This window comes from Cololabis saira, chromosome 2 (assembly GCF_033807715.1).
Source record: "Cololabis saira isolate AMF1-May2022 chromosome 2, fColSai1.1, whole genome shotgun sequence".
Classification (NCBI taxonomy): domain Eukaryota; kingdom Metazoa; phylum Chordata; class Actinopteri; order Beloniformes; family Belonidae; genus Cololabis; species Cololabis saira.
In genome coordinates this window covers 35,276,029-35,291,100 of record NC_084588.1, presented here as the reverse complement: position 1 = coordinate 35,291,100, position 15,072 = coordinate 35,276,029, and the positions used below count along the sequence as shown (strand labels likewise).

The 15,072-nt window shown below is 41.2% G+C and overlaps 1 protein-coding gene across 1 annotated transcript in view; it reads left to right on the top strand.

Annotated features, from left to right (window-relative positions):
- Positions 1-20: 20 nt before the first annotated feature.
- Positions 21-15,072, top strand: part of elp4 (elongator acetyltransferase complex subunit 4) — a 59,322-nt gene continuing 44,270 nt past the window's right edge. The window contains exons 1-6 of the mRNA XM_061744533.1: positions 21-198; positions 2,022-2,057; positions 8,177-8,298; positions 10,471-10,605; positions 12,069-12,205; positions 14,863-14,947. Coding sequence (XP_061600517.1) covers positions 21-198; positions 2,022-2,057; positions 8,177-8,298; positions 10,471-10,605; positions 12,069-12,205; positions 14,863-14,947 — 693 coding nt within the window. The remainder of the gene's footprint in view (positions 199-2,021; positions 2,058-8,176; positions 8,299-10,470; positions 10,606-12,068; positions 12,206-14,862; positions 14,948-15,072) is intronic.

Genomic DNA, 15,072 nt, shown 5'->3' with positions numbered 1-15,072 from the left:
GTCATCACGTTACAAGGAATATGGCAGCCCCGGTGAACAGTGTGGGTAACATCCCGGCTGAACGTTTGCCGTTCAATACTACGAGCTTTCAGAAGAAAACAAGGAGCAAATTAATATCTATACCTGGTACCAGACCTTCAGTTCAAAATGGACAACTCTTAGTCTCGACTGGCGTGACGTCTCTGGACTATCTGCTCGGTCAGTGTCACGTTGGGATGTGAGGAGAAGCTGCAGAGCTACACAGGCTAAACATCTGCTTTTCAGGAGTCATTAGGGTTCCAAATCCCGTATTTATAAACTAAAGTACGAGTCCCGTATTGAGCTGAGAAGGGAAGCACTTTGTCCCGTATTATTGTGAGTCAGAAAATAGTCATAAAATGCCAATGGAAAATGGCATTGAGCTGTTGAGTTCATAAGTTATTTTTTCCTGTTTTACTACAACTGTAGTCTACAGTCATGGCCTTTGAGGCACAAATATGTTTACAAGTTTTCTACAGACTTTCTGTTTGCACTTTTGTTATTGCACTAAAAATGTGCACTATTACAGAATGGATGTTCTGCTTTCTTTTCATTGTTTTATATTAAGTTATACAATTTTAAGTCAAGGAGGACAGATTTTTGTTTAAGAAAGATACTTATTTTATTCAGTTCATTTTGTATTAAAGTGAATTGCTGGATAATAATTTGTTTTCCATGTGTTCATGGCATTCAAAAATATGCATCTAATTCAATTCAGGTTCGAGTAAAATAGTTAAAAAATCGTTTCACTCACAAAAAAAGGGGCTAAAAAAATTCACCACGCCAGGAAAGGTGAAGGCAATCGGGTTGGCAGGTGTCGTGCCAAAAAGTGATTGCCTGCCAGAATCTGATTTCTCCCCTGAAAATGGGTGTTTTTACCTGCCAAAAATTGATTGAAGGCCAAATACAGTTAATGAAAAGTTGTTTCTACCTAAATGTGATTTGATCTCATTCTTGAGCTTCGTAATATAAACACTAGAGCTCACAGGATTGCTTTTAACTCTTTTAAAGGACCATTACAACACAAAATAGGCATTTTCACCTGCCAAAAATTGATTGAAGGCCAAATACAGTTAATGAAAAGTGTTTTCTGCCTAAATATGACTTGATCTCATTCTTGAGCTTCATAATCTGAAAATCTGACGTTTTAGCGCTATCGCTCAACGGGCTGCTGTGCGCGCTCCCGTGGCCAGAAATCAGATTCTGGCAGGCAATCACTTTTTGGCACGACACTGGCCCTGCTGATGAGATGTCCCTTATTTATTTTTCAGGGAGTTGGCAACCCTAGACATAAACTTTGTCACTGTGAATACGTTCAGGTGCACGACAAGCCTACCCGCTTCATGACATTACTTATGTATATTTTTCAGAGGTGTCTTCCAGCACAGCTTAGTGGGGTTTGAACTGTATTGTCTCAAAGTTAATTTTCCCAGTCAGACCTTTCGTTTTTTTATTTCGCGACCTACACTATGTATTCAGTTATTCATATCCCATGCCCAGGATTATTTTCAATATTTTGTCGTATTAGGCAATCTTGCTCTTTAAACTAATAGCAGAAATGCAGCATTTTCTAACAGACCTACTGAAATAAAAGAGAAAGATGTTATACACTTCTGATGAAATACGTTAGAAACATGAGCACACAATATAAATTATTTTAAACTACATGGATTTATTATCCTTTAGACCCTTGCTGTAACAAAACAAAGTCAATATTTCTTTAATGTTACTTGATGTTTCTGTTAGCTGTCTGCCCCCACCTCCCACCCCCCTTTTTTTTGCTGTAATGCAAAAACATGCTTTTACGTGAAAGACTGTTTCTTCTATTGTGCAGTTACTGGTCAACATGTCTGCTGTGCTGCATCTAATCAGTAATGCACATTGCTCTTGAAACAGAAACTGTCCAGATAAAGGCGTATGTTTCATAATAATTAGGATACTTTTAGGTACAGTTATATCAGACTTGTATATTACTAATGTTACCCTTTGTTGTTCACCATCAGGTGGAGGGTTAGCAGTTGGAACAGTGCTTCTCATTGGTGAGTCTCATTTCAAATGTTCAAATCAAAGGTTTCCACACTTTATGCACTCCCCTTAAAGAAAGAAAATCCCACACTGGTCAATATAATAACTTGAAAATGACAAAAGTAACAATAAAAGATAATTAACTGAACATTATGGATAAAAATTAGATGTTGCTTTCGAATTTTGATTCATCAGAATCATTAAAAACACTAATGAAATGGGATCTTCAACTTAATGTTGTGTTGCACAATCCTTTTGGGCAATTACTGCAATCAAACTTTTTATTTAACCTTCAGTAAGACTTGTGTACCTCTGGACAGGTATTTTGGTGCGCTCCTTATAAGCAAGCAGCTCCAGCTGTCTCTGGTTTCTTCTCCAGACTGCATGTTTATGCTCATTCCACAGATTTTTAACAGGATTTAGATCAGGACTGTTCCAAGGCCATTTCAGAATAGTCCAATATTTTGTTCTTAGTCAATCTTGGGTGTTTTAAGCTGTGTTTTAGGTCATTATCCTGTTGAGGGACCATCACCTGGGACTGAAACCAAGCTTTCTGACACTGGACACCACATTTCACTCCAGAATGCCTTGATAGTTTTGACATTTCATTGCACAGATTGAAGACACCTTGTGCCAGATGTAGCAAAGCAGCCTGAGATCAAAACTGAGCCTCCTCCATGTGTCCCAAGAGCTACAGTCTTCCTTTCTTTTGAATGTTTATTTCTAACAGAGAGCTGATGACACTTACCAAAAAGCTCCAGTTTATCTCATATTTCCAAAGACCTTCTCCCAGAAGCTTCGTGGCTTGTCAATAACCATTTTGGAGTTTTCTATGCTTTAATTTCAACAGTGGAGTCTTCCTCAATTGTCTTCCATCAAGTTCAACTTGGGTCAAACAACTACAGTGCAATTTGACACTGGTATACCTTGACCTTAGTGTTTGTCTCAAATCTCTAGAAGTTGTTCTCACCTCTTTGATCACTGTTATCCATCTCTCCCATTTGTCATACATTCTTCTCTTGACCCACGTCCAGGATAGTTGGCTAACTACAGACCCCAAACCTTCATCCATCCATCCATTTATTATATCTTCCCACTTATTCTTCTTTAATGAAAGAGCCTATCCCAGCTCACTATGGGTGAAAGACAGCGGTACATCCTGGACAAGTCATAGTCAAATTGAGTTACATTTTTTCTTGGTGTTCCAATGTTTTTGTCAGGGCTGGTTTCATTAGTTGGTTTTTCCTTTTCTTTCTTTTATTCTCTTGAACAACAATTCAGAACCAGCGTTTGATTTTCTTTTGCTAATGTTCAGTAAATTATCTATTACTTCTGTCAATTTCAAGTAACAGCTCTCTGTTTTTACATGTCCAACTGCTTGAACTCACCATCATTTTAACAAAATATGGCATGGCTGTTATCTCGATGATAATATTTTTATGGTGAATCAACTTGTCATGAATAAACTGTAACTCTAGAAGGACTCACTCGTTCCTCGCACGTATGCATCAGCAGCATCATCAACATCGCTGTCCTTCACTTTGAGACACTGCCAACCCACTACTCTGCATGTTTTAGATGTTTTCATGCTTCACTAGCCCTGACTTAAATGAATAGCTTAGTGACAGTCTTGTGCAGACCGTCAAAACAATCTGATGGAGATCCAGTATGTTAGAGCAGCATAGTGGGTCCTGAGGATCTGAACTGAAGAATAAGCCATAAAAACAGGAGTTTTTGAAGGTTAACTACAGTAGTCAACATTTGAAGTGGATCAAACAGGGACTTGCATGTTATGCCAGAGTATCCATTCTTGTCTAAGGACAGCTTTGATGAAAGGTTTTGGTCCACTCCAACCGTTGACTATTTGCAATGTTCATATTGTTGATACTGTATCAACTAGATCAGTGGTTCCCAAAGGAGGGGGGGGCGTTGCAAAGCCATTGCAGGAGGGGCACGATATGAATGGAGGAAAAAATGAATGTTTTTCCTCCATTCATGAAGGTTTTTATCAGGGCTTGTTTAGTTGCGAGTTATTCAATTATTCATGTTTTAAACAAATTTTGCACAGAGAGGCATTTCTTGAAAGATGTATTGATAGCAATGTTGAATATTGTGACACAGTAGAAAATAAAAAAAAAACTGTTACACTGAATATAATTACACTGACAACAAAGGATACTGTTACACAACAAATAAAAACATTTACACTTGAAATAATTACTCTGTAAATGTGTTTTGTTGTGTTATTTAACACTAGAACCACTGAATTGGTCTCACTAAGGGTTAGGGGTTTCATCATGTAGATAACTTTGTCTAAACAAAATCTACAGGGCTGTCACTCACTGTCACTTGCTGACTTTTCCTAAATATGTGAATTTTATATATGCCGAAGGTTTGAACATATTAAGATAAAATACACACGAGTTCTGAGCACTTATTCCTCGGCCCCCCACAGCGGTCCAGGAGACCACTACGCTCTGAGCTGGACCCTGGCAGACATAAAACAAAAGAAGAGGTCCATTGACACAGCTGTTAGATGTACAATGTCCATGCAAATCGGGGAGGCTTTCTACACAGACATTATTTTGCTAATGCAAATTGATTTCGTAGTCTGACCTGAAATTACCGCAACGAATAAAGAATTATAGCCAGCGCCGTTCCTTTCAATGGCGCAACTAGTGGCTGCTGAAGTGTCCACCTCGGCGCTGACATCACTACAATAAAAAGATTTATGACTGTTATTATTGTAAAAAACATGAACACAAAGTAAGCACTTACAAAAGTGGCAATACTATAAACCTTAAATTTAAACAGAATCAAGAGAAACAGAGGGTTTATCCATGCATGCACGCACGCACCTTCTTTCGTGTGTGGACTGCTTATTTCTTTTATATATGTAGTTTGTTAAACAATAAAAAAAAAAGGTTTGGGAACCACTGAAGTAGATCAAGATACATGCTTGTTGAAAACACCCTTAATACAAATTGCTACACAACGAAAAACTGAAGATGGGCACAAAAATAACATGACAAATCGTCAGAGACCGATTACTGGTGTCTCTGTGTTCCAGACTTCCCACGTAGTGATACATAAGAAAGAAAAATGTTATAACTAAACTATATTCATTGTTATGAAAAAGATTGTTTTATTTGTATAATTACATCAGTCTATGCATTAAAATTAAAAAATCCATTTCCACCGTAAGCTGACGGTCAAATATTTCTCATCCTGTTAGCAGAATTTTAAAAAGGGCACCGAAATTATAATGAAACATCTACTCTTTTCGCAAAACTAAAACCAGCAGCTGTTGAGCAAGACACCACTCACAGTTCTGTCTGCTGCCGACTGGTTGGTATGCGACTGTTCAGCTGACGGGCGAATAGGCTAATGACCTGCAAGTTTCCAGCTAAAATCCCAGGTGTTCACACTTTTAGCGTGGTCGTTAATTGATATGCTCATCTGCATACGTACCGTACAAGTTTTCAGATTGCTGCGAAAAGCTACTGGGCTTTTATGGACCTAAATTTCCTCTACTGTGTTATTATTAATATTATTATCATTCACCATAGGCTATATGCACTGGTGGACAGTGAGGTTAAGGTAGTCATGTTTCCCCTTGAAGCTATAATTTGTGTGTTGCCAAGTCCTATACCAACTGATGATATTGCTTTGCCCTTTAATTCATCCCCCCAATCGATGGAGGAGTCAGTGATTACACACTAATGCGTTCTTCCCTTCCATTTTGTGAATCAATGTACGGTTGGTTTCATCTGGTAATGAGAGACACAGTAAAGGTGAAATGCATGTGTGTGTGCTCTCATGAGTTTGCCTCTGAAAGAGTGATGTATGTGCACAATGCACTGCATATGTGTCTGTTGTTGTTGCCTGAATTGGGGGGAGTTTTGGAGTGCGTGTTTGTTTGTGTTTGTTTCAGGCAGTCATCCCCTACACACTGCCCCTTTAGCCGCGCTGGCCTGTTCATGAGACACAGACACAAAATTATCAGGCTGGTCGTTGTCTGCCTTTTGAAGCGTCTTGAGCTGTCCATCCTGATTTGTCATCCAGAGGGAGATCAGTCCAGTATGGCTGCTGTCTGAAGATCTCTCCTCTCCTGTGAACAAAGCTACTAAGCTCCTGTTATGTTGACCATATATGGTTTTGTTCCTTTTGGTTAGCTCAAGGGTTTTAGATGTAAAAAAAAAAATAAATAAATAAAAAAATGTAAACTTTCAGACACAGGATACAGGATTGGTCGTGAAAATGCTTAGCAGTATGGATGGTGGGTACAAAATGAATAATAATTTGACTTAAAGCAGCTTTGAAGCTACTTATAAATACAACATTGTTATAGGAAATAGAAATGGGAGCACAATTCAGCTGTTTAAGTGCATTTATTATCCAATGTAAAAGAAAGAAAAAACAAAAAAACAGCTCCTTTTAATGTCAATAGTGAACTGTCTCAGAGATCATCTCATAATTTGGCTGACGGCTTATCAAAGGCAAAGAGCACACATCTTGCATCTTAATTCTCTTGCAAATGTTTATTTCTTAACTAGATTTCTGTGATATTTTCTTTACCACCCGTATGTCTTAAACACATCTGAGCTGCTAAACAGAGACAATAAAACCTAACCAAATAAGCAAAGACATACAAGGAGCAAACATCTGACCTAAATGTTTCGTTTGCTCCCCCTGCAGCTTTTGCAGATATGATTCAGGACTCTTGCACTCCCACTTTTTTTTTGTTTGAAGGCAAATGAAGCAGAGGCGTCCCCCACTTTTATCAAACCTTAGTCAGAATAAGCAGGGGGAAAAAAGAAGAAAAAAAATCATCCCATGACTGTCCAGAGTGACTGATTTACCTCAAAGATATGACCGTCCCCCGCCCCCTGTTGCTCCTATACTTCACCACATCCCGCCCCCTCCTCATACCCCCTGCCTCAACAGCCTAATGACTCCTAGAGGTTCCATTTGTAAGGCTCCCATAGAAACACAACCACAATAGGCCCCATCTTGAGAGGGCCCATCTGGGAGTCTTTGTGGGGCCTGCTGAAAGCCACAAAGGCCTGCTGACCTAGAAACCCATCAATAAGAGAACAGGGAGCCCCACCGACAACAAATTGAAGAGCCATGGAATTTACTGGGCCATCCGAAGTCCGTAGGTGAGGACGTGGATCGGGAACGTGGGAGGGGAAAGAATTCTCCGGATGTTCGAGGATGACACGTCAGTATGTCATTCCCAAGCTGTCAGCTGTGTGCTCATTACCTTACTGTCACTGCTGCTTTTGTCCTTGCGCCCACTGTTTGTCATTGTGAAGAAAGGCCAATGAAATCTTTACAAAACAGTGATGGTGACAGGAAGCAGCAGCGGCATGCTGGACAGAGTTATGCGCCCTGCTCAGTTGGGTTTCATGCTAATAATGCAAGCTTTCTTTTTTTTTTTTCTTTGTTTGTTTGTTTCTTTTTTGGGAGGGGATTTAGGAGTGGTTGTGTGTCTGCTGCTCTTTGAATATAACTTACTTTATGACAGGTAGACCTGATATGAATGACAGCAGAAACATACAGTAGTAGTGAAAGGATGCCATTTTCATCAGAAAGCAAAGATATTCAAGTGAACCTGATGCAAGGAAACATTTTGAGGACAGCTACCCTCCCATCTTCCCTCTACCTCCACTTGTCAGTTGTCCTTTTCACAGACGTACCTTTCCGTCCGGTGGGAGTGGTCGAGTGAATGCTCACGGCAGGTGTCTCCCACTCCCCTCTGCTGCTGGTTGGGGACATGATAGGTGAAAGTGGACAGGGATACCGTTAATGCCCTAACAAGAGGTCTGGAGATGTCATGTCTCCACCTTGATTGTCACATCACAGAGTAACACCTATGTTTCTCTGCCAGGTTGAGTGCCATTTCATTTGTTGTCTCCAAAAGGGAGCTGGAATATTTGTCCTTACATCAATTACAGTCAGCAGCTGTGATGTGATCGTGACCTGTGTGTCTGAATTAATGGAGAAGAAGGAGACAATAACTCTGTTACCTTTAAATCTTTTTTGAGACTGTTTCCTGTCAGTGTTTGGCAGAATATCATTAAATCTTCGACACAAATTCTGAATGTTGTTGTCTCTGTTTATCTGTCAGAGGAGGACCGATATGACAGCTACTCTCGCATGATCTTGAAGTACTTTCTGGCCGAAGGAGTGGTGTGCCAACATGAACTTTTTGTGGCAGCAGCTCAGGATAACCCTGATGACATCTTACAGGTATGAGCGAAAGTGCCATCTTTGCTATAATAACTTAGGAGGGACAATTGTGTTGTGTGTTGTTTTTTTTTCTTTTCTTAATCTACAAGATTTGACAAAAACACCAAGCTGACCTCAATACAACTTTTTCATTGTCCAGTGCAACTTCTACTCGGAGGAAAAAAAATAGCCTTTTCACCATTTAGTCACAAGAATGTGGAAGAAACTAGTTTCAGAGTTTTTTTTTTATAACAACCTAGTCAGCTCCCGCTGCACTGTGCAGCGCCAACATGTGTCGGGGTCGACAGGGCTATCGGAGAGGTCAAGGGTGGCATGATTGTGGCATTGTTGAAATGTTTCCCGGCGTATCAATTTGTGAAGAGGACCGTAGCTGCAGAAGCTGCCTGCCACCATGCATACAGGAGGAGGGCTTCTGTCCCACTGATTGATAGTGGGAGGGGTCATAGCCTCACCCTCTCTTTGCATATCAAAGACTTATTAAGAGAGAGGGAGTCCCAGTAGGGATATAACACATCATTTAGTGTTTTCACAGTTACATTTGCAGTATGGTGATCTTTACATGCTTAAGTTGCAATTTATGCATTACATTACCACTCATGAAGAAGTCAGTGTACAGCACAATGATAGAAATCCCATTATAGTTAGAAATGCCCTCTGATCATTTGCTCATTTAAAGAATAATTTCTACTTTTAAATGTTGTTTTGTCTTGATTTTGTTTGTTTTTTCAAAACGTTTCTGATTTTGCTCACAACAAGAATATTTTGGACTGAAACAACTGGTGTTGTATAGCATATGCTTTAGTCTGAGTTTGATGAATAGTTTACTGTTACTCACGTAAGTCTAATTTTACCATGACTATGGAGGAAATTATTTTGTACAGTGAAAACTCTTAAAAGGGTAATTGATCCTCTTTGTTTTGCTACTACAGTATGCCTGCAGTCTTAAGTTTGTGTCATTTGAAAACACTTTTATTAGTCATTTAAAACCCAGCTCAGTTTACTTAAAGGGGACCTATTATGAAAAACACGTTTTTTCTTGCTTTAACATATATAAAGTGGTCTCCCCTCAGCCTGCCAACTCAGAGAAGGAGGAAAGCAACCAAATTCTGCAGTGTCTGTACAGCCACCCGGATGAGCCGTCCAGTGTGATGTGGATCTACGAGCCGTTCAGATTCGACGCATTTTCGTTACGTAACCAAAATGCAAACCACGCCCACAACCATAAAACCGTGTAACTGCATGCGAGCGTCCCACTATCGCGTAGCACTGCGTGACATCGGACGCTCTCTGTCCATCTCCCTCCAGCCAGCTGCCACTTTATTGAGGTTTTTGTAGTGAAATGAGGAGGTATCATAGAGATAACTTCTCATTTCAACTAACTGGATCAGCCGTTCCTCATCCGTGACCGTTTCCTACAGCGCTTTCAACGCGAGCGACAGGAAGAAAATAGAAGCAGGGCGTCCGACAAATGTTCAGCTCAAAACGGCGCGCCGCGTCGTGCCGCGTCGTGCTGCGTTGCTGCGGCCAGATAGGACAGTCCAATAGAAAATAAAGCAATGGAATTGATTTTGTCGCTGACGCTCGCTCGCATCGCATGCATTACACGGTGTAAAGGCTGATTAATTGTTCCGTGTTACACCAACGCCTACGGCGTAGGGTCTGCGTCGATTTAACACAGAACCATAAATCTGGCTTAACTCCGCCGGCCGGAGCTTCCGCCATTTTTTCGTAGCGGTGTATCGCGTCATTCAGGCGGCCAATCAGCACAGACCCTCATTATCATAGCCTCCCCGCCCACTCAGAATCCCTCATAGAGAATGAGGTTAGAAACGGTAAAGATAAAGACATGGCCCAGAGGCTGAATTTCTAATTTATATAGAAAAAACAATCAAAAGCTTGTTTTTAAAACATTCCAGGCCTGTTTAAAATAGACATTAAATGCCATAATAGGTCCCCTTTAATTACAGGATTATTTAGGAAATTGTTTTTTCTGTTTTGTTTGTTTCTTTTAAAACACCATCAATATTATGGGGTTACTATTTTTTTCTCTTAACACACCTTTTAATAAATTGTGTTTTTAATTGCATAAGCTCTTTAATAAATACTTTTACCTTGTATCAAATGCAGTCAAGATATATTACCGAAAATATTGAAGTGTATTATTTTATTCAGGAACTCCCCGCCCCCATCTTGGATGATGTTGCTCTTCACAAACCCCCAGAGCATCCCAAATTGCCTTGTGAACCTCAGGACAGTTTGGATGCCATGAAGATTGCCTGGCGCTATCAGAATCTTCCTAAAGTACAGGTAACCTGATAAAGTTACGAGGCATCACTTTCCCTGTTGGTTTTTATTGCAGCCTTTTTTCTTTTTCTTTTTTTTAATACAGTGAAATAGGTATAACTTTGTGATGATCTGATTTTCATACAAGGTCAACATGTCGATCTCTTAATCGTGGTGTATGGAAATGGACAGTAGTGTGTCTTTGGTCTTACTGGTTTGACAATTGTCTCGATCACTTAATCCATCAGCCCCTAAACTCTTTTGTGCTATGAATGAGGCCTCAGCCTCTCTTTTCAGAGCTGGACCAGATTACTCACACTTAGCTGGCAATAGGTAGGCTTTTCACTGGTCCCCAACTCACATACACGCACGCCTGCACCCCTGCTTAGCCTGGGAAACAAGAGTACTTTGCAGGCTGTGCATTGACATGTCTGCTCGCTCAACCCTATGACCCAGACCTGTGCCTCTATCTTCCCCCAAATCCCTGCCTTTCCCCCTGCCAGGGTCGGCAGCTCTACACTCTTTCTTCCGCTTTGAGGAGAGGTGACCCTCCCCTTCTACTTCTCTGCAGTCTACTCCCGTTGGTCTATAATCCATATCGCTATGTGGATTAACAGCAAACAGTGTGTCCCAGGGGATCCTCTCCCTCTTTCTCTGTCCCTGGAAACTTCTTTATATCTGTGTCCTTTCCTCACCTCTCCCCCTTCCTCTGTAAAATCGTCTTTACAAACCTCCAGTAAGCCCCACCAGAGGATTTGCATCCCAAATTCTCCCTGAGAGTCAACGCTTACTTTCCCCTTACACTCACCTCTCCTGACATAGCCCACTATGTCGCTCTCCCGATGAAGACATCAGATCAAAGGTGAGGCCGTCAGGGCGGGGATGGAACGCTAAGCGGGTTGCCTATCTCACAAAGAGAAGATGAGCCTCTGACCCCCCTGCCCTGCTGACCCCCTCGTTCTGCCAGGAGAGGGACACACCGGGGGCCCTAATCCAGATTAGGAGTAGATTAAGGGCCCCTCTAACAAAGGAATCCCTGGTTTCACCAGGAGAGAAGAGCTAAAACTCTCTCTTTCAGCTGCAGGAAAACATCCGTCTTCCACTGCTACCCTGACATGTTCGCTTTCACAGCAAGGAGTGGACATTTATGTGAAGAAATGAGTAAGAGCATGCTTGTAGTGGTTATTTAACTTCTCTCCTGTAGGAATAGTAAGGAATGACCCATAAACAATGCAATTGCATTACTATAGTGTTACAAAGTATATACATTTAACATATTAGAATAACGTATGTAATTTGTTCTGAACTGCTTTACTTTCATTGTTGTGTTAAATTCACACCATTTGTTTGAAGAATTTGAAAGAAATCAGCTGTATCAGATCCATTTTTTTAATTTTTTTTTTATGTTTCTATTAACAGCAATATTAAATGTTTTTTCTTTGCACAAAAAAAAACAAACAACAAAAATGACTTATTGACCCTCTCAGAGCGCCCTGGCATCATCCTCCCGGTTTGGACACTACTATGACGTGTCTAAGACAATGGAGCCAGAAATTCGCCAGACAGCCAAGTGCCACCGCTTCTACCTTCCACAGCATGCCTCCCCGTCGTCAACTACAAACAGGTAAAACGACACGACATCATCCACAGAATGCACGGAAACCAATGAGACACCATCTGCACAACACAGACGTACAAGCACGACATCATCCCCAAAACACAGATATACAAATAAGACTTCATCCTCAGAACACAGAAAAGTAAACATGGCATTGTTCACAGAATACGTGTACAACGATAATTCACACGGACCAGCGTGTCTTCAAGAGCACGTGCTACAGTATATGCAACCTGAGTGGACTGAGCTCCTCCCACTTTTCTAAAAAAAATAGTCATTTATATAATTATGTAGAGTTTACAACAAGTGCTATAACCAGTTAGTCTTTCACTGTTCTTAAGACCTTTTTTTTAAATAAAATATGCCACAATAGAGTAAAATACTGTATGTCCATCACAGCTAAAATGTTAAGTCTCGTTTTCAGACAATCTCGAATCCCAAACAGATTTGTAAAAATATCACATACAACCAAAATGAAATGCAGCAGAATAGAACTGTATTAATTGAATAATCATATTTTTAAACAAGGTTACTTTAAAATATGAAGTTATTTATCATATTGAGGCATAGATGTTAAGTTGTCACTTCAGTGATTTACACTTTTGAAAGTTTGTCGCATTGTCTCTTTTCAGTTGAATTCAAAGGAAATATTCAGCTTCATAAAAAAATCCTTTAAAAACATAGATTTTAGATACGGAGTTGTTTTACACAACTGGGAGAAATCGGTTCAAAATCTGTCTGGTGCATCCTCCATTTCAAGTTGCTTGCCATCGGCCAAGTCATTCAGCCTCTTGGAAAGGTTGCGTATGTCTATTCAAATAAGGGTCTTGTTTGCTCAGCGTCTGTTTGATTTCTCCTGCCTTGAGTGTACTTAGGGTTCAGAGGTCATGCAGGCTCTTTACTGAAAGAGTGCTGCTGAACACACAAAGGCACACGAAGGCACACTCGTACACACTGGGTAAATACAGCAATCTGGAGCACAGAGGATGTGGAGGAGGCTTTAGAGAATCCCTCGTTCTTTATATCAGCAAACAGAGGCTGTTTAACAGAGCGCCCGTACAAACACATTAAAGGCTATATTCCGTTTAAAGTTTCCATTTCCACAATCGTGGAGCCTGAAGTGCCTGGCGTTGGCTATGAGATATCAGTTCGGAAGTTAAAATTTGCGCATTGGGTAAAAATGCAGAGGGGGAAATCTTGTTGTCCTGCGCTGCAGTGATCAGGAGTGCAGCTATTGTGGTGTGTGAAGGGGTTATAGATCTTGCAGACATTTTGACAGCTGGAAACTACACCTGCACCACAGCATTGTGCCCCAAGGCCCGCCCAAGTACTCGCACAAACACGCACACACTCAGTCACTTTGCACGTGCACACATACCGCACAAACTCTTAAGCAGACTACTCCCCCTTGCACGTGTCCACAGCCCCATGTTGATACCCTAGCTGTTAAATTGCTCCGTTTCACTTGAAGGCATAATTGGCACAAATTGCTCTCTAGGTGATACAGATCCTGTTGTTTAAAACCAAGCATCCCCCTTCTCCCCTTATTTCTTCCCTGAAAGAGGAACATTGAGATAAAGAAGCTTCATTTGTGCGTGATCTTAATTAGCTGACGCACTAGCCCCTGTAGCTAAGCACCTAGACCTCTTTGGTACCTGAAGGACTGGTGCTCAGTAGGGGAAGCCACAATACAATGCCGTCCCACACAATGACTGCCAACCGGAGGCAGCGTCCTGCTTCTGCATGTCACTCCACTCCAGCCCCCTAGCTCCGAGCCGTGGCATGAGAAGAGAGCCCATGGAGCGTACGTGTCCCTCTTTCACAAATCCACCTCTATCATTAGCCACAGCAGGGTCAGGAGGCACAATTGTTGTAATGACTAACTGGAATAGAGGGCATGGATATACATGACCAAGTGTAATCAGCACAAGTGTGCATTTTTGCTCTTTATGCAGGACTATTGGCGTGTGACCAACCCAAGTGTATCTGCTTTTGTAGCCTGCAGGTTGAATTGACAACTGACGCAGCAGCCCACTGTGACTCACTGCAGAGTGGTCATTACAATTGAGGGACATTCTTAAGTGAAGGGTCCTGTGTTAAGAAAAAAAATAAAGATGGGGTTAACATTTCTATTGGCCATCCCATAAGCTCATGGGGGGGATCAGCAGTAATCCATCCCCTGACTGTTGCTAAATGTTGCTCTGTTGGTACTGTATGCCCCTTGTCAGTGGTGCACATCTTACCCTTGATTAAACACCAAAATGCTGTTCTCGGTTAATTTTAGATATCAGCCCATTAATCCCCTTTCTCATCTTTGTTGTGTGTATGTTTGTGCACATGAGCATCTCATCTGTCTGTCTGTCTCGGCACAATCAGATCCTCAGGGAGCTGACAGAGAACCAGTCATGTTGTAATTTAATCAAGCAAATAAATTAATTGGATCTCTTGATATGGATCATCTGTCTGCTTCGGTGGCTCCAGAAAAGCACAGTCAGGAGGAACATGCTGCAATCATAGAGGATTAGGCCACTGCAGTGATAAGCCTTGGCCCAGTTTTATCATAATGGTCTCAGCGATGGTTTACACAACTTGAGTAACCCTTTTTTTGTTCTCTTCCTGACTTCCTGCTTCACCGTTTCCATTCTTTCCTGTGCTCTCTGCAGCTCAAAGCTCGAGCCATACGCCGCACTGTTGAAGTCACTTCAAGAGGTCATACATAGGGAGGGCTTTGACTTGGCTGCCCCCATGGTAAGGACTGGATAACTGTTTTGGTTATATTTCCCTCAGACTGAATTCAGAGCATTTCAGCTCCTGAAGTTATGCAACAATAACCTCATAGAAACTTGGAATATCTCCAGTTAATTGGAGGCCTT